The sequence below is a fragment of the Papio anubis genome, chromosome 7, assembly GCF_008728515.1.
Source record: "Papio anubis isolate 15944 chromosome 7, Panubis1.0, whole genome shotgun sequence".
NCBI lineage: Eukaryota > Metazoa > Chordata > Mammalia > Primates > Cercopithecidae > Papio > Papio anubis.
In genome coordinates, this window is record NC_044982.1 from 53,621,026 (window position 1) to 53,645,410 (window position 24,385).

The following is a 24,385-nucleotide window of genomic DNA, read 5'->3' on the forward strand; positions in this document are numbered from 1 at the left end:
GAATTAAATTCTGGAGCAGTTTGTTGGGAGTTCCCTTACCTGGTTATGGCTTTCTTCCTGCATCCTTCTCACTTTGATACAGGCTCATGATTTTCTAGTGGAGGTTTTGCCAATGATAGAATAATAATACCTGTAAAATATGTGTGAAAGACCACAGATTTTATACTGTTGCTTTATTTTTGTATTAAATAGTCGTGTTTATGGTTGTTTTTAAAACCAACAGATGCCTGTTATATGCGTGGCACATAGTCGGTGCTCAAAACGTGTTTGTAAAATGAGAGTACACACAGTTGTGTTCTCACAAGGATGACATGATTCTGCAGCCCACCTCACCGAATGTATCGTGGACATTCTGTGTCAGTACAGAAAGAACACCTCAGAAGACCATAGGTTTCAGTTCATGGAAGTGGAATGGGCTCAAAACCATAGCCCTCCAAGACCATTTTAGAATCTAGATTTAATGAGAGTATTTTGGCATACAGATACCTTGAGTTGTTAGAGGCTTTCTCAGAGACTGACCCTAAGGTTGTATGAAACCATCTAGTATCAGAATAAGGAAACTGAAAGTATGGTGAGGAGGAGATGCCTAGTATTTTTTCTTTCAGACAGAGCCTGTACTCTGAAGTATACTCTCCTTGGGACATCTGGATCATTGTGTAAAGTAAATTTATGATAGTAAAAAGAAGCAAAATAATAAAAACAAGAAGGTGGGGATAAAAAGTAAAGTAGATGAATTAGTCACATTGTTTTTAAAGCATTTAGGTCAGAGTATGTATTAAGAAATTTAAGATATCCCTTGCACTTTTGAAAGCAAAGCTGGATTTTTTAAGTGCCATTCACAGCCAGGATTTCTCCAGTATGACTCATAAGGACATTTTGCATCAGAATTACCCAGAGCAGTGAGTAAAAATGCAGATTCCAGGCTGGACCCCAGACTTCCTGAATCAGGATCTCTGGAGTAAACCTAAGGATCTGTATTTTTGACCAGTTCTTCACCTGGTTCTTAATATACTCTGACATTTGGGACCTGAGGACCTCAACCTCTACCTCATTTTCCGTAATTTATGAACATGGACATTTCTACCATTGTAAGATCTCATTTCAGCACAATTGAAGTAGCCAGAGACTATTCATTACCAGTCACTAAACCTTAAAACACAGAAGAACATTGGTAAGTGGCCTCAGATTAGTTCACTAAATGCTCCCATGAAATGAATGTATTAAATGAATACTTCAGACATTTGGAGCACCATTTGTTGCTTTGAAAGGTAACTGATTAAGATTTAAAGGTTCTGCTGACCTTTGTAGAAGACTTAAGGTTTAACATAAAAATCTATTAGATTATGAATATTGGTTCTAAGTCACTTACTGAAGTATATTTAAAATCAATAACTATTCTGTATCCCAAAATTTTCCTGCCTACATACGAGTAGTCACCACTACTGACTGCTCTCTCTTCACCCCTCCCCACCCACGTATATGTGGGTATCCATGTGCGTACTCATGTACAAACATTCTTACATATGAGAATACAGAGCATTGAATCAAGGGGAAAAGGTGGAGCTTTAGCTTTTGACATAGTAATGATGACTTTCTCCTGGGTAATAGGAGCAATGTACAGCATTCAGTGTTCATCCGTTTCTACAAAAGACCTTATGCATATTCTATATGTCTATTCAATATTTCTTGATAACAGGCCCTGTTATAGACACAGGGAAGATTACAATGAAAAAAAAAAAAGTCAAATCTCTGTTAATGTGAAATAGAGTTGAGGACAGTTAACTCTCTTAAGTCTAAGGGCCCCCAAACGATGAATTCATTGGTATGTGTCCAAAGACCCTACGTCTTTTGGATAAATATTTATTAGCAGGTTTAGGATATTGATTTCAGGTGCCATGCCCTTTATTTCCTTTCATTCTATTCCCAGACGCTTCTGTCTTTTCCAATTAGGTACTGAAAAACATTAAATATAGATTCAGATAGTAATTTCATCTTAGAGTTTTACAGTTATAGCAGTTATTTTAATAAAATAATTCTGGTTTCAGTATCATATCAATAAGCTGTCAATCATGACGTCAGAGAATCATTTGAACAACAGTGACAAAGAAGTTGATGAAGTTGATGCTGCCCTTTCAGACCTGGAGATTACTTTGGAAGGGGGTAAAACGTCAACAATTTTGGTAGGATGAATCTTTTTTTTACCTATTAATTTAGCTTGAATTGCATTCCATTTTGTGGATTTAGGTTCAAAGTATTTGGGGGGTGGTGGAGAGAAATATTTAATGCTTTAGAGAGAGAAATCAGATGTTAATTTTTCAGGAACTTTGAGCAAAGTGGTGGTTTTGTTTTGAGACAGGGTCTTGCTCTGTTGCTCAGGCTGGAGTGCAGTGGTCACTGCATCCTCAAACTCCAGGGCTCAAGCCATTTCCTGCCTCAGCCTCCTGAGTATCTGAGACTACAAGCATGCACCACCACACCTGGCTAAATTTTTAATTTTTTTAGAGATGGGGTCTGACTGTGTTGTCTAGTCTGATCTCAAAGTCCTGGCCTTAAGCAGTGCTCCTGCCACCGCTGGGAAGTTTGTTTGTTTCTAAAGTAATAATGTATTTGTCTCTAGTGCATTCAACACAGTTAGAATATATCTAATACTCTGATACTCTGCAAATTCTTCTACAAGTGGTGAGAAGACATTTCTGCAGAGGAAAATAATCTCAAGTCATGGTAAAAATCCACTTAGTGATGTGCACATTTGAAATATTACAAAAAGAAAAAAATAGGTCTCGGGAAAATTGTGAAATGCTGGGTTTGGTTTTTAAGTATAGGGATTAGTTACTGCTGAAGAAACACTTTGGGCCTTTTACAGTGTGCAGATTTAGATGCAGCTACAGTTTCAGCGATATTAAAGATAACATATTCTTATGAGTTGTATCAATTGCCATTTTGATGAAAATTTTGTTAACCTTTTATGCTATTTGAAAATGCCTTTGTACCAAGAATATGGTCCATAAGACCATGTAATGTGATTGTGTTAAAATCTTTATCATCTGTATTTTATGTCGTTCTGTTTATTAAGTAAGCTAGTTCTTGATATCAGATACCAAATGTTAGAAAGAATTTGAAATATTTAAAAAAAATTAAAAAGGATTTAACTCTCTCCTAGGGTGACATTACTTCCATTCCTGAACTTGCTGACTATATTAAAGTTTTCAAGTAAGTACAAAAAGAGGAGGGATTCCAAATATTAATGACTGTCAGTTTTATAGTCATGGTCACATTGAAACTAACTGTAAGTTTGACTAACACATCTACTGTAAACGGATTTACCAGTTAGGTGAACACCAAATTACCATGAGAGAAAATAACCACTTTTACGAAATTAAAATCACAATGCTCATTCTTTTATCAGATAAACATTTTTCTTTTAAAAAAAGATTGTGAAACCCAGATTGCATCATACAGATGCTGAAACAGTAATACAGTGGCACAGCCCCTCTGGGCCTCAGTTGGAAGCAGTACATAACGAACTGTGTTACTGCCAGCGATTATTTCCTCGTTCAGAGTGCAAGATTCTATTGAACTCTGTTCATTTGTTCATGGAACATTGTATATGAAGTTCTAGTATATCTGATCAAGATTTGTAAACACTCTATCCAGCTGCATTGCCCAGAACCAAGAGAGCTCGGCATTAAGGCAGAGAGGAGAAAAAGGAAAGGAGGTGACGTGGAAAATACTGTTTTCTACTATATAAGATAAAACTACTCTAGAATAAAACATTTACCGTAGCTGAACATAACAACAGTTCAAAATATGGAACATTCCTGAGATAAGGGCATGATTTCAGATGCCACTACCCTACCCTTTCTGCTTCCCCCTTGACACATTTCTCATCTACCTGCACCTTACACACCCTCATGACTGCTCTGTCATCTTCCTTCTGTGTTTGACATTGGAGTGGCAAGTTAATGTCACCATTGGAATTTACCCTGGAGAAAGCAGCACTTCCCCCACTTTCAGTCCTGCCAGGTAAACTTGCATCTTTGTAGAGGCCCCAAGGCAACTCTGCAGACACCCATAAACCTGCAGGTAATTACAGGATTTAGGAATCTTCCAATTACTGACATTTACTTCACCTTTCTTTTCCTGCCCTTCCCATGTGACCTCCTGGTCAGTGATAGATGTGATGACTACGGCTGCAGAATACTGGAACACAGGCATGCTGTTTGTGTGATCTTCTAGAGTAGATTGAGAAGGGAGGCTCACATCCAGTAACAGCAGCACTGACTCTAAGACACTGACGAAGGGGGATCGATGTCAGCACGTGTAAAACTTGACCCCAGACTTAATATTGTGAAACTTTGCTAATATAGAGTCAATAAAGTTACTTCAAAGTGATTTTGTTGTTAATTCTGTTTGATACATAGGCCAAAAAAGCTGACTTTGAAAGGTTACAAGCAATATTGGTGCACCTTCAAAGACACATCCATTTCTTGTTATAAGAGCAAAGAAGAATCCAGTGGCACGCCAGCTCATCAGATGAACCTCAGGGGTAAGGAGAGCCTGTCACGGCTGTTGATGATGGCATCCCCATTGGCCTAATAGTCAATGAGCCACTTGCTGGGATAAACAGGTTTTTTAAAAATCAATTTCCTTTACTCCTTTGGGTACTTTAAAAATGTTTAGATATGTCTTTTTTACATAGTACTTTTCACAGTTTTGAAGTATTCAATTCCAATAAATATTTTGTTGTAATCTGTTTGTGCAGACCTGACCTGAAATGTATGACTCAACTTTTCTTTTTGTTTTTTGAGAGGGAGTCTTGCTCTGTTGCCCAGGCTGGAGTGCAGTGGCATGATCTTGGCTCACTGTTACTTCTGCCTCCTGGGTTCAAGCGATTTTCGTGCCTCAGCCTCCCCAGTAGCTGGGATTACAGGTGTACACCACCACACCCAGCTACAAGGTTTCATCATGTTGGCCAGACTGGTCTCGAACACCTGGCTTCAATTGATCTGCCCACCTTAGCCTCCCAGAGTGCTGCGATTACATGTGTGAGCCACCACACCCAGCTGATTCTGCATTTCTAGCTTGTCAAGTAAGCGTATGTTGTCTTTCCAGCTTCAGCATTAAGGACATTTAGAGTTTCCTTATTCTGCAGGGACTGCCTCCTTGTCTGTTTTGGATTCTGCCTTATTTTCAGCCATGTTGTAGTCATCCTTGGGCTTTCATCTTCAACATCCTGCTCTTCCTCACCCTCCCTGATGACAGGCTGGTCCCACTCAGGGTCCTCAGCCTCTGAATTTTCCTGGCTCGCCAGTAGGGTCGCTGACACTTTCAGGGTTTGGGCAAGTCCTTCCCTTCCTCTTCCCCTTCCCCAACACCTCTTCCTCACACAGTTTTTTCTTTGCTCTCAGCCTGGCTTCTGAGGCCACTCCAGGATATTCCTCGGAGGCTTCTAGCTGACACCTTGAGTCTCCTTGGTTTCCTCTTGTCCTGTCTTTTCAAATCCAAAGCTATCTCAGAACTAGGGGCTGGTATTTGGGTTGCTCATTTCCTTTCCCTCAGGGCATTTGTGGCAGGCCTGCTTCCTACAGCCTGGGCTAAGCCTGGATGAAGGCTAAGCTATTGGCTTTGTTTTGGATTTTGTTTTTCCTTTTCTTCAGTAAGGTCTATGAGCTACAGCTTAATTTCCTATTTCATTGATTTCTTCTGTTGGTTCTTTGTACTTCTCCTTCACTTTTTTCATCTGATGATGGCCTGGCTCAGATGGTAGGCGAATTTCCTCTCCAGATTAGTCTGGTTCTTCTGCAGATAGATGGCATTCTGCTGCTGTGATTTCTTTGCAGAGCGTTAATGAGCCTCTCACTTGGGGTAATACTTTTCAATAAAATCACCTGGTTCGCTTTCAGTTTAGATACCACTTCCTCCAGAAAGCTATATCCCCTGAGGACCACTCTCCCGTGAGCACACACCCTTGGCACCTGGCATGCCTTTTGGATGATGCAGTCAATCGGCTGGCTCCTCACTGTCTGTTCCATAGTCCTCTTACTGTATCTTCCCTTAGAGCAAAGACTAAAAAACTAAAATACACTTTCTAGACTCATTTCCAGTGAGACTGAGATCCTAGTCAGATGCATTCATGGGAGACTTGAATTCGGAATAGAGTTAAGACACAGAAAATGAAAGGAAGGAGGTGTTTCTCGGCACTGGAGCTAACGCCTGCAGCCATAGCCTCCTGGTTTCCCACCAGCTTGATAATAGCAAAGGTTGCACCACCCTTGGCAAGCCAGTCCAGAGTTATTTCTAGTGGCCCAGCCCATCTCTTCTTTGGGTACATTGTACGTACACATATTTTTGTAGGTAAGGCAGTATATGCCTAACTCGAAGTACTCAGATGTGGACAACAGCACCAAGGAAAAGGGCTTCAGACTGATTTCACAAAAATGACTACCAAAACAATTTCATTTAACACTTAAAACACAAAGGTGTTTTTCCTGATTCATATTTCTAAATTGTACTTGGTACCGTCGTGTATCATTTAACAGTAGCGATACATTCTGAGAAATGTGTCACCAGGCAATCTTGTCATTGTGTGAGTATTATGGAGTATGTGTACTTACACAAACCAAGATGGTATAGCTGACTGCACACCTAGGCTGTAGGGTATAGCCGACTGCACCCTAGGCGTATGGTTTAGCTGATTGTTCCTAGGCTACAACCTGTATAGCATTTTACTGTGCTGAATACTGTAGACAACGGTAACACAGTAGTATTTGTTATCTGAACATATTTAAATCTAGAAAAGGTACAACTTGGGTGAGCATGGTGGCTCATGCCTGTAATCCCAGCACTTTGGGAGGCCGAGGCTGGCGATCACCTGAGGTCGGAAGTTGGAGACCAACCTGACCAACCCGTCTCTACTAAAAATACAAAATTAGCCGGGCATGGTGGCACGTGCCAGTAATCCCAGCTACTTGGGAGGCTGAGGCAGGAGAATCGCTTGAACCTGGGAGGCAGAGGTTGCAGTGAGCCGAGATCACGCCATTGCACTCCAGCCTAGGCAACAAGAGTGAAATTCTGTCTCAAAAAAAAAAAAAAAAGGTACACTTGTATAAAGCAGTTTCCATGAATGGAGCTTGCAGGACTGGAAGCTGCTCTGGGTGTGAGTGGGTGGTGAGTGAATGTGAAGGCCTAGGACATTACTATACATTACTGTAGACTTTATAAATACTGTATTCTTAGGCTGCATGAAATTTATTTTAAAACTTCAGTAATTTTCTTTCTTCAAACCTTTGCTTACTGTAACTTTAGAAACAACTTTTAACATCGTGACCCTTTTCTCATGACACTTAGCTTAAACATTGTACAGCTACACAAAAATATTTTCTTTATATTCTTATTCTATATGCTTTTTTTATATTTAGATTTTTTTTTTTTTTTTTTTTGAGACGGAGTCTCGCTCTGTCGCCGAGGCTGGAGTGCAGTGGCCGGATCTCAGCTCACTGCAAGCTCCACCTCCTGGGTTTACGCCATTCTCCTGCCTCAGCCTCCCGAGTAGCTGGGACTACAGGCGCCCGCCACCTCGCCCGGCTAAGTTTTTGTATTTTTTAGTAGAGACGGGGTTTCACCATGTCAGCCAGGATGGTCTCGATCTCCTGACCTCGTGATCCGCCCGTCTCGGCCTCCCAAAGTGCTGGGATTACAGGCTTGAGCCACTGCGCCCGGCCTTATATTTAGATTTTTAATTTTTTTTTAACCTTTTGTTAGCTTAAATCACAGGCACACACATTAGCCTAGACCTCCACGAGATCCGGTTCATCATTATCACTGTCTTTCACCTCTGCATCCTGTCTCACTGGAAGGTCTTCAGGGGGAGTAACAAGCATGGAGCTATCATTTCCTCTGGTAACAATGCCTTCTTCTGGAATCCCCCTGAAGACCTGTCTGAGGCTGTTTTACAGTTAACTTTTTTATTTAAGTAGAAGTACATTGTAAAATAATGATAAAAAGAATAGCATAGTAAATACATAAACCAGTAACACATTTATCATTATCAGGTATTATGTACTATTTGTAATTGTACATGCTGTGTTTTTCTGTGACTGGCAGCAGAATAGTTTTTACACAGATGTGAGCTATGATACTATGACAGCTACAGTGTCACTAGGCAGTAGGAATTTTTCAGTTCCATTATAGTCTTATGAAGGCACTGTCGCTGTCATATATGCAGTTTGTTGTTTACTGAAATGCTTTTATGCAGTGTATGACTGTATATCGTACATTAGGATAGATTTACTGTATTTCAACACAGTGTTGAAATCTGTACCCTAGTACGTGAGCTCTGCCTAGTAGTCACTTAAATTGTTGCTTTTAAAGTTACACAAATTAAAAAAAAAAAAATAGAAAAACTCAGTCCTGGGTAGAGAATTGCTGTTCCCCCATGTTGGAATTCTGTAATTTACCTGAAACTCTTAATTAGGCTCACTGCCTTCCTCCCTCAGTCACGGGCATTTCACTTTTGGGTGTCAGTCATTCTTTGCTGCCCTCAGGATCCACCGCAGCCTTGTCCTGCTTCCCTCTTCAGCGGCCCAGGACCAGCATAAATGATCACTGTTGACTTTGAGACTAGATCTGTCTTCTGGCCCCTGTTCTCACTGTCCCTGTTACATCTTAACCTTCTTTCTGTATAACTGAGAGGTCAAGTCCTGGCATGGAAATAATAAGTTTATAAGTTGTTCTCAGTTTTCATCCCGCTGTTCCCAAGTCCTCTGAAAGGACTCATCACACTGATCATCACACTCATCACGGGCACCACCACACTGATAACACCTTGACCAATAATCAAATGGCCTAGATGCTGCTCTTCCACTAAACAAGCCCTGTGATTTTTGTTGTTTCATTTTTTGAAACTGTGTTGTACATGCTTATCTCCAACTCTTGGGCTCAAGTGATCCTTCCACCTCAGCCTCCCGAGTAGCTGACACTGGAGGTGTACACCACTACACCTGGTTTAGATCTGTGATTTTGGAAAGATAGCATATCTGGGCCTATAATATCTTCTTCTGAGAAATGAGAGTGTTAGACTGGATGCCAAGGCTTCATAGAGATCTAAAATGCAAAGTTCTAAAAATTCGTTTCAGCTAATACTAAGTGAACTTCTGTGCCACAAACTACTGGGTACTAGAGATACAAGGGAGAACCACTTACAGTCCCAATCCTCAAGGTGGTTTAGAGCATGTTGGGGAGATAAAATTGCAATTGGCGTAATAAATAGTACTTTGGAAAGTAAGGAAAGGAGCAAGGGGTAAGGGTGCTCTATAGCTTAACCTTCAGTGAGGATGGAGAGACTTCATTGGGGATAGAGAGCCAGGCACAGTGGTACATGCCTGTAATTCCAGCTACTCAGGAGGCTGAGATGGGAGCATCACTTGAGCCCAAGAGTTAAAGACCAACCTGGGCAACATAGCCAGACCCCATCTCAAAAAAAAAAAAAAAAAAAGCCTAAAGAAAAGCACCAGCAACTGCAGAGAGTTTTGTGCTGCTGGAATATAGAATTTAAGGGAAAGGATGAGTACTTCCTTAATAGCTATTGAATGTGATTCCTGCTAACATGAGAGATAGTCGCAGAAGAAACTGGCAGACATTAGATGATAAAAATGGTAAGGAGATTGTTTTTTGAACTGGCAGCAGTGACATGTCACTGAAAGAATATTAACACAAAAATGACAAGATCCATATTTATACCAGTTACGGTGCAGAGGAGTCATTTTAGAGAGATGATAGTAATCCAAATTAAGAGAATCAACATGAGATGAGAAAAGGGGCAGACTGAATAGATACTGAGGAAGTTTGGTCAATAGTCTGGGTGATTTATTTGGGAGGAGGTCGAAGTGGGGTCATTTTTCTGACTTGTGCATTGAGTGGATAGTGTGATACTGAGATAAGAATGTAGAAGAGCGAGCTGGGTTTGGGGGAAAACATGAGTTTAATGTGGGGATATTTTGAATTTAAGGTGCCTATGGGATATCTGTTTGGAGGTAGCCTGTAGACATTGGGTTGGGGAAAGATGCACATGCTCCAGATGCTGATAGGATAGCAGTTAGCAGTAATGCTAAGTGCAGCCACTGGAATGGTGGTCTGTAAATGTGAGAAGACAAGATGAAGAACAGAACCCTGCAGATCACCCATGTTTAAGAGACAGGGCAGGTTAGAAGAACGGGACCTTGCAAAGGAAACAAAAAAAAATGCATAGGAAGACTGTGGCAATGAGGTATGATGAAAGCTAACATAAAAGTCATTTTAAAAGGACAGAGTAGTCAACAGTGTCCAATACTGTAGTAAAGTAAGGTAGTTAGGCCAGCATAGTATCTAGCCATGTGGTTCGTGACCTTGATAAGAACAAACTGAGTAGACTTCAGTGGTTTATTGAATATGGAGCCAAAGTACAATCATTGAGAAGTAGATAAGAGATGGCACGGTGGCTCATGCTGGTAATCTCAACATTTTGGGAGACCAAGGCCGGTGGTGGATTGCTTGAGACCAGGAGTTTGAGAACAGCCTGGGCAACATGGTGAAACCCTGTCTCTATTAAAAAAAAGAGAGAGAGACAGAGGAGACAAAGCTTTTTAATGAACCTTATCTATGACAAGGAAGGGGGAAAGAGGTAACAGAAAAGGGAGGTATGTTGTGGTATAAGATGGGAGAGATTCGAGGAAATTAAATGCTGATGGAAATGTGGCAGTAGGAAGAAGGAAATCTGGTGTCTGAGAGAGAGGATCTCGGTGGTGGAGCAGGGTTCCTGGGATGGTAATGAACTCAGCCCACTTGGATAGGAAAGCTGGAGGATGAGGGATGCCTCTCGCACTGTGTGGAAGCAAGGACAGCTCAGTTTATCTTCTAGGGTGGCAGGAAATGGATGGACTTAACTTCTGGTGGCTTTCATTTTCTTGGAGACATAAGAGGTGGAGTTGTCCCTTGAGACTAAGTGACATTGTAGGATGTCTGAGAAGATTTGAAGTAGGCATTGTTGAAAATGTCTGTATAAGCACAGAAGGATGCAAGCATAAAGGGCCCAGTTGAGGTTGGTATCCATGAATCTCTAGTGAAACCTTTTTTACTTGCTCCTTCCCATCTTGCAGTGCTAAGCAGCCTGAGTATAGGCAAGGAAAAGATAGAGGGATTTATTTACCTAGGGGGCAGATTTTACTAGGAGAATGTATAATGTGAATACAGTGAGTCTCGGCCGTTGGAGTTGATGTCCAGTGAATGTGGTCCAGGCTGGATTGGGAAGGAGGGAGCTGTTGCTTCCTTCTGTTGCTGTTGGGGAGAAAGTGGAGGGGTTGCAGGATAGGGTTCCTGAAGGAGTTTGATGAGAGTTAGGATTAGAGATTGTGATCAGAATCGGCTGTTTGCATTTCACCTTTCAGAAGTACACTAATTGGGTAACTGAGGAAGTCCAGTGGTTGCTGTGGAAGTAGGTAGCTGAGGTGGCATGGAATGGGTGTTTGAGATGTGGCCCAGTGTAGGCCTCTGAGCCTACACTAGTGCCTGAGTTACTACCCACTTTGTCTCTCCCTGTTTAGTTTTCTTAAAAGAGGCCTAATTATTATGGAATTGTATACTGTAAATCCTCTTGAATTAATGATACTTGTGCAAAAGATTGTGTACTTTCAAACAACTGTTTCAACTTTGCATGTTTAACAGTTTGTCACACACATTCTCATCGTTCTAAAGCCTGTATAAAAGGAGATATAAAAGAAGACATTTGTGTGTAGTAAATATTTTAAAAAGAAAACAAAGGGCAGAGGGGAATCTACCAAATTCATGGTACGAGTTGCTAGGGAGGAGAATAAAGAGGGCCTCTCCTTTATTTAAAGTGTTTTTATTTAATACTAAAGTATTTATGTAGAGGGGGAAAATGACAATTTTAACATTTGTTCTTCTGGATATGGAGTGTGTATGATCTTATGTTCTGTGCCAAGAGCAATTGAAAAGGCAAGCCCTACTAACAGTTTAAAATTTTCCTCATCGAGCCTATTGCATGATCGTATGACACTGTGCTTTGTTCATGTCATTCTCAGACAATTGGAATAAGCTTTAGGAAGCTTCGACATGTGTGTTATTTATCCTTAAATCATCCCTGTGAGGTAGAGTTCAAGGTCAGGAAATGTAGACTTAAGTAAGTTAAATGGCCCGTAATTATTAATAAGTGACAAAGAAAAGCCTGGAACCCACGTCTCTCTGCAGAGCTCTACGTTGCTGTATTTATTATACTGTTACTACTTGTTTATGCCAGCTGTTATGCCATCATCTAACACCTAGTTCAGTAAATCTGCACTGCCTTCCGTAAAGCCTCCTACAAAGTGAAATTCTGAATAGAGTTTTTGTTTGTTTGTTTGTTTGTTTAAGAGACACAGTTTTGCTTTTGTTGCCCAGGCTGGAGTGCAACGGCACGATCTCAGCTCACTGCAACCTCCACCTGCCGGGTTCAAGCGATTCTCCTGCTTCAGCCTCCCAAGTAGCTGAGATTACAGGTGTCCACCGTCATGCCTGGCTAATTTTTTGTTTGTTTTTGTATTGTTTTGTTTGAGACGCAGTCTCGCTCTGTCGCCCAGGCTGGAGTGCAGTGGCGCATCTCCGCTCACTGCAGGCTCCCCCTCCCAGGTTCACGCCATTCTGCCTCAGCCTCCCAAGTAGCTGGGACTACAGGTGCCCGCTAAGTTTTTTGTAGTTTTAGTAAAGATGGTGTTTCATCGTGTGTTAGCCAGGATGGTCTCCATCTCCTGACCTCAGTCATTTTTTGTACTCAGTGGAGACATGGTTTCACCATTTGGTCAGCTGGTCTCAAACTCCTGACCTCAGGTGATCCACCCACCTTGGCCTCCCAAAGGGCTGGGATTACAGGCGTGAGCCACCATGCCCGGCTTATTTTCATTCCAGCTTCCCAAGTAAATGTATATATTATCTTCTGCAGCAGATGCCTTCATAAAATACTATGGCAAAATCCAACATGTTAAGATGCCACAAAATGAGAGCTGCTTATATTGACTTGAGATTTCTTAAAAGTAAATTTAGCCATTTTGATAATTAAAAATTTTTTGTTACAGGATGTGAAGTTACCCCAGATGTAAACATTTCGGGCCAAAAATTTAACATTAAACTCCTGATTCCAGTTGCAGAGGGCATGAATGAAATCTGGCTTCGTTGTGACAATGTAAGTCTTTCAGTTAAAAATACACTTCAATTTTCTTGGATTTCTAAATGAGTTGACCAGTCATCCTTATATTTTATACTTGAAAGACCTGTCTCGTGATACATTGCACACATCACTATTTCTTTTCTCCAGGAAAAACAGTATGCACATTGGATGGCAGCCTGCAGATTAGCCTCCAAAGGCAAGACCATGGCGGACAGTTCTTACAACTTAGAAGTTCAAAATATTCTTTCCTTTCTGAAGATGCAGCATTTAAACCCAGATCCTCAGTTAATACCAGAGCAGATCACGACTGATATAAATCCTGAATGTTTGGTGTCTCCCCGCTATCTAAAAAAGTATAAGAACAAGCAGGTACTTGCTTCATTTTACTTCATCTGTTTTCTGCTGGTCGGTTCTTATAATTTTATACATGACCTTGTTTTTCCCCTCTTAAACAAAACTTTTTAGTCTTAATATTATGTCAGATGGTTAGAATATAAAATACAGATAAGAGTATCCCTAATCGGAACTTCTGAAATCCTACAAAATCTGAAACTTTTTGAGTGCCAACATGACTCTCAAATGCTCATTGGCACATTTTGGATTTCAGATTTGGGATCCTCAGCCGGTAAGTGTAATGCAAATATTCCAAAATCCAAAAATATCTGAAACCCAAAACACTTCTGGTCCCAAAAATTTTGGATAATGGATACTCAACCTGTAGGAAATAAAGTAACCTTTAGTCAAGTTTAAATTGGTCATTTAAAACAAATCTTTATCATTTTAATAAGGAGGCAGGATAGTTGAGAACTTACTCTAAACAACTTGCAGAAATCATTCTGTTAACATGATGATGTTCTTTCAGACATTTTAAGGAATTGAATATGGTCTCAATGCTTTGTGTTCCTTAATTTATTTAATTTTATTCCTTATATAATTAAGTAAATGTGACGTAAAGTGCAGCCAGCATTTCCCAACAAAATTCATAATACCAACTATTGTTGAAATGGGCTTTTCCAACTTTAGAATGAAACTTTACAAGAGTACATTTTTAGCCGTGTCTTTTCTTAACATTATCAGTCAGAACCTAACCAAAATTTTATACATAGTCACACAGTTTGGTAAATTTTCATTGAAATTTGCTTTTGTCCACTCTGTTTAGAATTCTTTTCTTTGGAAATTAATACCATAAAAGGGTTGCTACTTAGGAAAACGGTTCTTTGGTACAACATAAAAGTCCTTTACAGGGGAATTTCACTTGGGATAGGCCCTGGTATTCTCTGCACCGAACATCATGCCATAAAAGGAAAAGGCTTCAATTTGGGGGTGGGGGGGGATGAAGACCTTTAAAATAAATATTTTGTTTTTATCTAATTGTACTTTAATCTTTGTTAAGGAGTAATTTTAAAACATACTGAAAAGGCTCAATGAAATGCCCAGAACACTTACTAATTCCTTAACTTTAAATATAATATTGATTATATGGGTCTGAAATTATTTCTACCTGAATGTTCAGAGGTTTTAATCACAGAGTATTTGTCTTTAAGTCTCAGAGGTTGTGTAAGCCTAGAAATTGTTTATCCCACGGTCATATGATGTGGGAGTAGTAAGGAATGGAGGAAATGCTGCCCTGGGGAACTGTGTGGAATGTAGATTGTAAGTTAAAAAGGGAAAGTAAAGCAAGTGCTAATTTCATTTTTCATATTCGTAGTTATTTCATTTTAAAATTATTTATACAGAATCTTGTTTCTAAAAGTGAATATATTTGCCTTCAAAGGCAATAAGTAATTTCAAACCTGACGAGTTTTATCATTTCACAGTAAGGTATCAGGGAGATAGACGAGCTTAAACGAGAACTGCCACACATTGTTTTCACTGTCAACTATTTGTTTTCTCAGAAGCCTTTTAAATGATAGTTCTTGACTAGAAACTATCAACTGAAAATTCTCCTGAGAACAAAGATGAGGATTCATCTTTTAACTGACAGGAGGACAGTTTGTGTGTGGTCCATGGTTAAAGATCCTTCTGGCCTTGCCTTTCATGTTGCCATCTAATCAAATGCACATTTTTAACCCTACTTTCTCTCACCAGAGTGATAGGTTAGGTTTTTGGTGTGTATTTTGTTATTTTTGAGGCAGAGTCTTGCTCTGTCTCCCAGGCTGGAGTGCGGTGGCACCATCATAGCTCAAGCTCACTGCAGCCTCCATCTCCCAGGCTCAAGCAATCCTCCTACCTCAGCCTCCCTAGTAACTAGAACCACAGGCACACACTGCCACTCCAGGCTAATTTTTGTGTTTTTTGTAGAGACGAGCTCTCGCTGTGTTGCTTAGGCTGGTCTCAAACTCTTGAGCTCAAGTGATCCGCCTGCCTTGGCCTCCCAAAGCACTGGGATTACAGGCGTGAGCCACCACACTTTGCTGGAATAGACTTACAAATTGTTGGCCAGGCACAGTGGCTCACGCCTGTAATCCCAGCACTTTTTGAGAGGCCGAGGCAGGCGGATCACTTGAGGTCAAGAGTTTGAGACCAGCCTGGCCAACATGGTGAAACCCCATCTTTACTAAAAATACAAAAATTAGCCAGGCATGGTGGTGTGCATGCCTATAATGCCAGCTACTGGGGAGGCTGAGGCAGGAGAATCGCCTGTACCTGGGAGGCAGAGGTTGCAGTGAGCCATCACACTCCAGCCTGGGCAATAAGAGTGAAACTCTGTCTCAGGAAAAAAAGAAAATTGTTTCCAGATATTACTGCCCTGGCGCCTAGTAAGTAGTGATCCTCAGAAGCTTAGTTGCTACTGTGTGTCAGGCACCACACTAGTCACTCTGGACGTAGTGCTCAGTAATTATTAAGCTATATCCAGTTGCATTCTGGAGTCTGTAGGAAGATGTGCAGGCCACAAGGACATTCTTCCCTTCCAGGGCATATCGACTGGTAGTTTTCTTTTGGGTCCATCAAAATAACCTGTTGTATTTAACCTACTTTAATTCCCTTCAATTATACATATATTAACTAAATACTCTATGGGTATTTTTAAACAAATATGACTCTCAAACTGGCTTTTTAAATTTTGAAGAATTATTCTATATGTTGATTTATGTTAATCTAAATGGAAATGACTAATGCCATAAAGCCGAAATTCCTCATGTAGTATACGGCATCTCTTTATTTTCCCTTCCAGGAAAAAGGATGCAAAAAACACATGGTAACTGAGGGGTTTGTTTTTCTTGTGTAAGAAAAGAAACAGATGGGCACTGCACTTATTTTATGCCTTCAAATTCTTATTTCTGAAAAGCAGTGCATGGATCATTATCTGACTAAATCTGAGAAAACTTTAAAGGCTTTTGAATACTTTTATTTTGCTACTAAAATAATTGGCTTTATCCTAACCAGTGAGAACTGGGTATATGATGTAGGGGGAAAGAAATATTTGTTCTTTTTATTTTCTCCCTACAAATTTCTACCCTTAGGTTCTTTAGTAACATTTAACATTCTAAAATAATGTGGAGTGTTTCTCAGTGTTCTAAATGGAAAGTAATTGCTGCTTCCTCATTTTCATTTTTCATTCTTGCATTTACTTTGCTTGGTTTCTACCTAAAGTAGTTTTTTGCATGACTTTTGGCTGGAATTTTGGTTTGCAGGTGACCGCAACTTTTTCTTTGCTTCATTGCCATTTTTTCTGATTGCCTTTTTTTTTCTTTCTGCTTCCTTTTTCTTTCCTCGCATTGCCATCTACAGCCAGGCTATGTAAGAGATTTGGTAAGTTCTCCATATTTACCAAAAAAGAAAAAGAAGAATAAAAAAAAATTCATAGCCACAACCTTCCCTCATGAAATTTACTCCCGTAGTGAAATTTAAAATAAAAATGATTACGGTGATTTCAAGTACCTTAAAGCTGCTAACAGATAATCCTGCTAGAAACTTGTATTCCAGGTATTCATTCTGATTATAGACATAGTGCTAAATTTAATTAAAACTCATCTATATGTGGATTCGAATGTGCTGTTCTATAATAGTAGTACCGTTATCTGTATGCATTTGAAATATGTCTCAAGTGTGGCAACTGTGTACTCCTAATAGTACTTTTTGTTGATATATGAAAACTGAAATGAAGACTTATTTTGAAAAATCATTATATAATACATTATTAAAATTTCCAAATGTAGCTTCAGATATTTTGATTTCAACTCTTACAATGTGATTTTGGGGTACGGGGTACGTAATTCAATCTTTTGATCTTTTGTCTCGATTGTCCCATGAGAGAATAATGTTCAATGGTAAAGGTGATGTTTAATCATGTTTAGATAACAGCGAGAATCTTGGAGGCCCATCAGAATGTAGCTCAGATGAGTCTAATTGAAGCCAAGATGAGATTTATTCAAGCTTGGCAGTCATTACCTGAATTTGGCATCACACACTTCATTGCAAGGTCAGTGGTTCTAAGCATCTATGTGTAAACCTTAATCTGCATTTTTGCTTCATCTATGTCATGTAATTAGATATTAAACATTTAAAGCATACCTATGTAGACCCATTAACTCATATTACAGTAGAATTCAAAGACTGTTAGAATGTATTTTGTAAGCTTTTAATTTCTACATTAAAAATTCAAGATAATTGTGTTTGTTTTACTACTAAGGGAATAGCACTCTTTTAGGGTTAGAGAACACTTACCTTGAAGAAAAGCAGTCCAACATGTTCCCCCACGACATGTTGTAACTGTTCTTTTCTTAAATATTATAGGTTCCAAGGGGGCAAAAAAGAAGAACTTATTGGAATTGCATACAACAGACTGATTCGGATGGATGCCAGCACCGGAGATGCAATTAAAACATGGCGCTTCAGCAACATGAAACAGTGGAATGTCAACTGGGAAATCAAAATGGTAAACTCGTCACAATGTTACTTGAATATAGTTCTTCTGATACAAATTAGCACATTAGAAATAAAAAGGCCTATAAATTCTGATGATTGTTTGTACCACCACCTCTTAAAGTACAGACAGACCATAGTTGACTATTCATTTCTCACTTAAATTTGCCTATTTCATAATTAACCCAGTTACTAAAATTCTAAGCATATAATTTGCTTAGAATGTTGCCCTTTTTGTCTTTCTGTAATGGATAAAGCCCTTCTACTCCGAAATAGCAACTACTATTTGTTGAATGCCTACCCTGTGCCAGACATGATACTGGAGGCTTACATTAGTACCCCGTCTCAAAGCCTCATTACAGCCTTTTAAGGTAGTTGGATTACCGTACGTTACAAATGAAGACACTGCAATATAGAGGCTTGAGGGCCACCATTGTCTGTGACCACGCACAAAGTAACTACAGAGTCATTTCAAACTCAGATGCTTTAGGCTTAAAAACCTGGCACATTTACCACTGTACGTCATGTTGCCCCTGGTCTTGGAGTACACGAATATCATTTAAATTGAACAGTCTTTTACTAATAAGTCATTTGGTTTAGGATCATATTGGATTTATTGTATCAATTCATGTTGCTTCAAAGAATCTTATATTTCTGAAATACTCAAACGTGATACCTAAAGTTTAAATATCTGAAGCAAATATTAAAACACAGGAAGGAGGCTTTCCTCCAGGACTTGAAGAGAGGCATTCTCGTTAATTGAATCGCCAGAGACCATTTGAGAACTGAATGACCTAAAACCCTTGCATTCCTAGTCTTCCTTTTCAGAACATGAAAACTTAAAAAAGGGTAGGGGAAGGGCAATAAACTTAACTTCTTCTTTGGGACTTAAAGGCATTACTAGTTTAGGTTTTAAACAGACTAATTATTTGAGGATCAACAAGTGTTTTGTGATGGGATAGGCTTTAAGTAGCGCAGTAGTTGTGTGAGTCGTTTTGTGTGGACCCCGCCACCTGGCATTTGGGACAGCACTGATGATTCTTGTTTTTGTTCCAGGTCACCGTAGAGTTTGCAGATGAAGTACGATTGTCCTTCATTTGTACTGAAGTAGATTGCAAAGTGGTTCATGAATTCATTGGTGGCTACATATTTCTCTCAACACGTGCAAAAGACCAAAATGAGAGTTTAGATGAAGAGATGTTCTACAAACTTACCAGTGGTTGGGTGTGAATAGAAATACTGTTTAATGAAACTCCACGGCCATAACAATATTTAACTTTAAAAGCTGTTTGTTATATGCTGCTTAATAAAGTAAGCTTGAAATTTATCATTTTATCATGAAAACTTCTTTGCCTTACCAGACCAGTTAATATGTGCACTAAACAAGCACGACTATTAATCTATCAGGATATAATAAACTTGAATTTGGCACACATTCCTTAGGGCCATGAATTTAAAACTGAAATAGTGGACAAATCAGGAACAGACCATCACTGATTTAAGCTAGCCAAACTGTAAGAAACAAGCCATCTATTTTAAAGCTATCCAGGCCTTAACCTATATGAACTCTATTTATCATGTCTAATGCATGTGTTTTAATGTATGTTTAATTTGATATCATGTTTTAAAATATCCTACTTCTGGTAGCCATTTAATTCCTTCCCCCCACCCCCAAATAAATCAGGCTTGCAGGAGGCCTGATGTTTAATAATGTCATTGTGTTTGACCTTGAAGGAAAATGCTATTAGTCTGTCGTGCTTGATTTGTTTTTGTCCTTGAATAAGCATGTTATGTATATTGTCTTGTGTTTTTATTTTTACACCATATTGTATTACACTTTTAGTATTCACCAGCATAATCACTGTCTGCCTAAAATATGCAACTCTTTGCATTACAATATGAAGTAAAGTTCTATGAAGTATGCATTTTGTGTAACTAATGTACAAACACAAATTTTATAAAATTGTACAGTTTTTTAAAAACTACTCACAACTAGCAAATGGCTTAAATGTAGCATCTCTGCATTAATTAAATGCCTTTAAGAGATATAATTAATGTGCAGTTTTAATATCTACTAAATTAAGAATGACTTCATTATGATGATTTGCCACAATGTCCTTAACTCTAATGCCTGGACTGGCCATGTTCTAGTCTGTTGCGCTGTTACAATCTGTATTGGTGCTAGTCAGAAAATTCCTAGCTCACATAGCCCAAAAGGGTGCGAGGGAGAGGTGGGTTACCAGTATTGTTCAATAATCCATGGTTCAAAGACTGTATAAATGCATTTTATTTTAAATAAAAGCAAAACTTTTATTTAATAGTTATTTTTGTACTTGTTTTTAATGTTTACATAGTATCAATTTAGTAGAAATGAACTTCTGCCTTTTGGAAATGCTTTGCCTACATGTTGTTATTTTGTGAGAACAACTGGTTAGTATTCCACATCATCGCCAGATAGACACACTTTATCTCAAAGATAGTCTTTCCCCTCAATTGAAAAGCCCTCATTTTCTTAACACTTAAAAATGAATGTGTAATACCTAAATGTTAGAAATGTACTTATAAATAGAAGTTGGCTGTGGCAGAGTTTGTTTTAAATAACAAAATTATTCTTGTTTTACAAAAAAAAAATACATTTACGAATTTACTGCCAGTCATTACTGCTGTCATCATTCAAGACTCAAGACTTTTTAGTCCTTTACCCTTTGCATGTAGACCAATTCCTGATTTTCCCCTCACACAGCCTTGCATCTTTTCTCTTGTCATTGCTGCCACCATCATCCAAATTCAGTTCTTTGTCCTGTGCCTGCTGTAGTGTGGCACCATCTTAAGACAAGGCTGAGATCACATTCTCCATGACTTTTCTTTGCACTCTAAAGCCATAACAGGCCTTGCTCCAAAATTTAAGAGCACCTTTCCACTAAACGTTTTAAAATATACTCCCTTTCCTCATCTTTAGTAAGTGACTGTGCAAGTCACCAACTTGAATATTTAGCAACTTGCATGTCACTTACCGAAAGCCCCAAAACATTCATTGAAACCACACCTATTCAAGTGCTTTCTAGTCCCATGGCTTCCACGCAAGTGAGAATAGCCTCTGTGCTGATTGCCCCACCTCTAGTTTGCCCTGCTGCCCTCCCAGTGATTTTGAGATTAATCCAGCCCCAACATAGCACTGACTGCATTTCAGCTCTAATGACTTCTTATTGCCTACAGGATAAAAGCCAAAGTAAAGTGCTCAGAGGTTTTGTATGGTTTCCCAGCCCACATTTTCATCCTTATCTCCCAACAATCTGCATTGCAGTCCAGCTGGGCAGCTCACATTCTCCACTTTGCACTCATCCCATCTCCCTATCTGGAATGTCTAGTCCTGGACCAAGTCTGGAATGTCTAGTCCTGGACCTTCGTCCAGTTTGTACCTGTCTACACCTCATCTGTCTAGCATTTTAGAAAAAGGTCAAGTGGGCCTGGCGCAGTGGCTCACACCTGTAATCCCAGCATTTTGGGAGCCTGAGGTGGGTGGGTCACGAGGTCAGGAGTTCAAGACCATCCTGGTCAAGATGGTGAAACCCCATCTCTACTAGAAATACAAAAATTAGTTGGGCATGGTAGCACACACTTGTAATCCCAGCTACTGGGGAGTCTGAGGCAGGAGAATTGCTTGAACCTGGGAGGTGGAGGTTGCAGCGAGTTGATACTGTGCCACTGCACTCCAGTCTGGGCAACAGAGCAACACTCCATCTCAAAAAAAAAAAAAAAAAAAAAGCCAGGCACAGTGGCTTATGCCTGTAATCCCAACACTTTGGGAGGCTGAGGCAGGAGGATCAAGAGGTCAAGAGATCGAGACCATCCTGGCCAACATGATGAAACCCCGTCTCTACTAAAAATAGAAAAATTAGTCGGGCATGGTAGTGCACACCTGTAGTCCCAGCTACTTGGGAGGCTAAGGCAGGAGTATCGCTTGAACCCAGGAGGCGGAGGTTACAGTGAGCCAAGATTTCACCACTGCACTCCAGCCTGGGTGACAAAGTGAGACTCCATCCCCCCCCAAAAAAAAACAAAAAAACTCAAGTGTTCTTTCTTCTACAAACACTTTCAAGTTTCCTTGCAGCCAAAAAACTCTCTTCCTCTTCTGAACTGCCATTGAATTTGGTCCTTCTGTGGAACTAAAGAGTGATCATCCTTATTATGGTTGAGTATATCATGTCGCCCCTAACAAATTATTACATGTTTGAGGATTTGGTTGAATTTGGTTCTTCTGTGGAACTAGAGTATCCAAATCATTACATCCTTGAGGACTGGATCTCAGTGCTATGGTTCCTACTTAGGATCACTTACACATGGGTTTATTGAATATAATGATAGTTATTTTGGAAATAACAAAATTATTAACCAAACCAAATAACCAAAGGAATTATTATTAGAACTAAGAGTTTGTGTAGCCTCAGTATAGTTTAATACAGAGCAAACTACCTCTTTTTTTTGGACACCAACTATGCAATAGGAAGCATGCTAAGTACTCATATTCTCTCAAGGATGCATACAGTCCAGCCTCATCATTTTATAGATGAGGCTAGAGGAGGCCAACTGACCTGTTTAAAGTCAGACATCTATGATTACTGCCAAGGCCAATCATCTCCCTATCTAGTAGTAGTAAAAACAAACCTTACATGAATTCTGAGAACACCATTAGTAGTGACCTCTAGAAAGAACAGGTCTGTGAGAACACCAGCTGGGACTCAGAGACCTAGGTTCAGCTTTCTGCTCCATGTGACTCAAGCTCATGTGGATATGAAAGCACTGGTGACAGGACCCCAACCTAGCTCCCATCCAACTTTTTACCTTAAATCAGCAGGTTAGAAACCTGCTGGAAGCCCCTGGCTGGGCGCGGTGGCTCACGCCTGTAATCCCAGCACTTTGGGAGGCCGAGGTCAAGAGATTGAGACCATCCTGGCCAACATGGTGAAACCCCGTCTCTACTAAAAATACAAAAATTAGCCCCAACTACTCAGGAGGCTGAGGCAAGAGAATGGCTTGAACCCAGGAGGTGGAGGTTGCAGTGAACTGAGATTGCGCTGCTGGAGTGCAGTAGTGCAAAAAAAAAAAAATCTAAAAAAAAAAATCTAAAAAAAAAAAAACCTGCTGGAAGCCCCTGATGGTGATGTAGTTAATCAGTAATCTCAACTCAGTACAAATTATATTTTACATGCCTTGAACTTTCGAAATCAAGGAGCTAGAGACATGAACTTTATCAAGGAAAAGCCACTTGCCATTCTTGACCCTCTACTCTTACAGAGGACAAAAAGCAAGTATGTCACAGACTATACTGTTATTCTGTATACTGTATTTCTACTTTTTAAAAAAATGTTGAATCTTATTTAAGATGCTTTTAATGATCAGTTAGTGATGTAGTGAGATCATAATATCTATTCCTTAAAACTAAGTTTTTTCATTTTGGGCTTGTTTTTGAAACAGAGTGTCACTCTCGCCCAGGTTGGAGTGCAGTGGTGCAATCTCAGCTCACTGCAACCTCCACCTCCTGGGTTCAAGCAGTTCTCCTGCTTCAGCCTCCTGAGTACATGGGATTACAGGCACCCACCACCACGCCTGGCTAATTTTTGTATTTTTAGTAGAGACAGGGTTTCGCCTTGTTGGCCAGGCTGGTCTCAAACTCCTGACCTCAGATGATCCTCCCTCTTCAGCCTCCCAAAGCACTGGGATTACAGGCATGAGCCACTGTGCACAGCCTCCCTTATAACTAAGTTTGATCAATGACACAGCTGTTTTACACTCATCAGTTAAAACATGTTAACGTCTTCACTCATCACTTCAATAATTCAGAAAGTCTGAGCATAAGGCTTTCTGAAATCCATCCCTTTGTGACATACCACATCACTGATACTGAATGGATAACCCTGCACAGCTGCCATCTTCTCTCTCCTTAATTCTAAAAACATAGACACTGAGTTAAAAATCCATCACTCACAAAATGTTTTTGGAGCTATTGCATCGTCACCTCTTTTTGTCCTATAAATGGTGGAAGAAAGGCAAGGATGAGTTGACTTGCTACATTGGTGTAGACCTAATGAACATAGTACAATAAGCTGATCCAACTCTTACTCTGCTGATATATTTCCAGTCATCTCTACAAAGTAAGATCCAGGAAAAAGTTGTTTACTAGAGAGCTCTGTTCTCTTCAACAAATTAACTGTGCCTTTATCTGTTTGAACTGTTTTGGTCTGGCAGCTCAAGAATGAGGGAGGTGGCAGAGATAAGTGACAGGAAATGGGAAATTTGCAATCTGGGTAAAGGGAGTAAAATTCTCAG

At 39.7% G+C, this 24,385-nt stretch overlaps 1 protein-coding gene across 6 annotated transcripts in view; it reads left to right on the forward strand.

Moving 5' to 3' along the window:
* The window catches only part of FERMT2 (fermitin family member 2), a 95,341-nt gene extending 74,961 nt beyond the window's left edge, over positions 1-20,380 (forward strand). For 2 of the 6 annotated variants that reach the window (XM_031668099.1, XM_031668101.1), the window contains 8 exons: positions 2,046-2,180; positions 3,161-3,210; positions 4,422-4,546; positions 13,101-13,207; positions 13,340-13,561; positions 17,491-17,615; positions 17,930-18,071; positions 19,115-20,378. In XM_031668099.1, coding sequence (XP_031523959.1) covers positions 2,046-2,180; positions 3,161-3,210; positions 4,422-4,546; positions 13,101-13,207; positions 13,340-13,561; positions 17,491-17,615; positions 17,930-18,071; positions 19,115-19,288 — 1,080 coding nt within the window. In that variant the 3' untranslated portion in view covers positions 19,289-20,378. Of the gene's footprint in view, positions 1-2,045; positions 2,181-3,160; positions 3,211-4,421; positions 4,547-13,100; positions 13,208-13,339; positions 13,562-16,367; positions 16,392-16,924; positions 16,946-17,490; positions 17,616-17,929; positions 18,072-19,114 lie in introns of all 6 variants that reach the window. The other 4 variants (XM_031668096.1, XM_031668098.1, XM_031668097.1 and 1 more) reach the window with 4 other exon arrangements.
* The last annotated feature ends 4,005 nt before the right edge of the window (positions 20,381-24,385 follow it).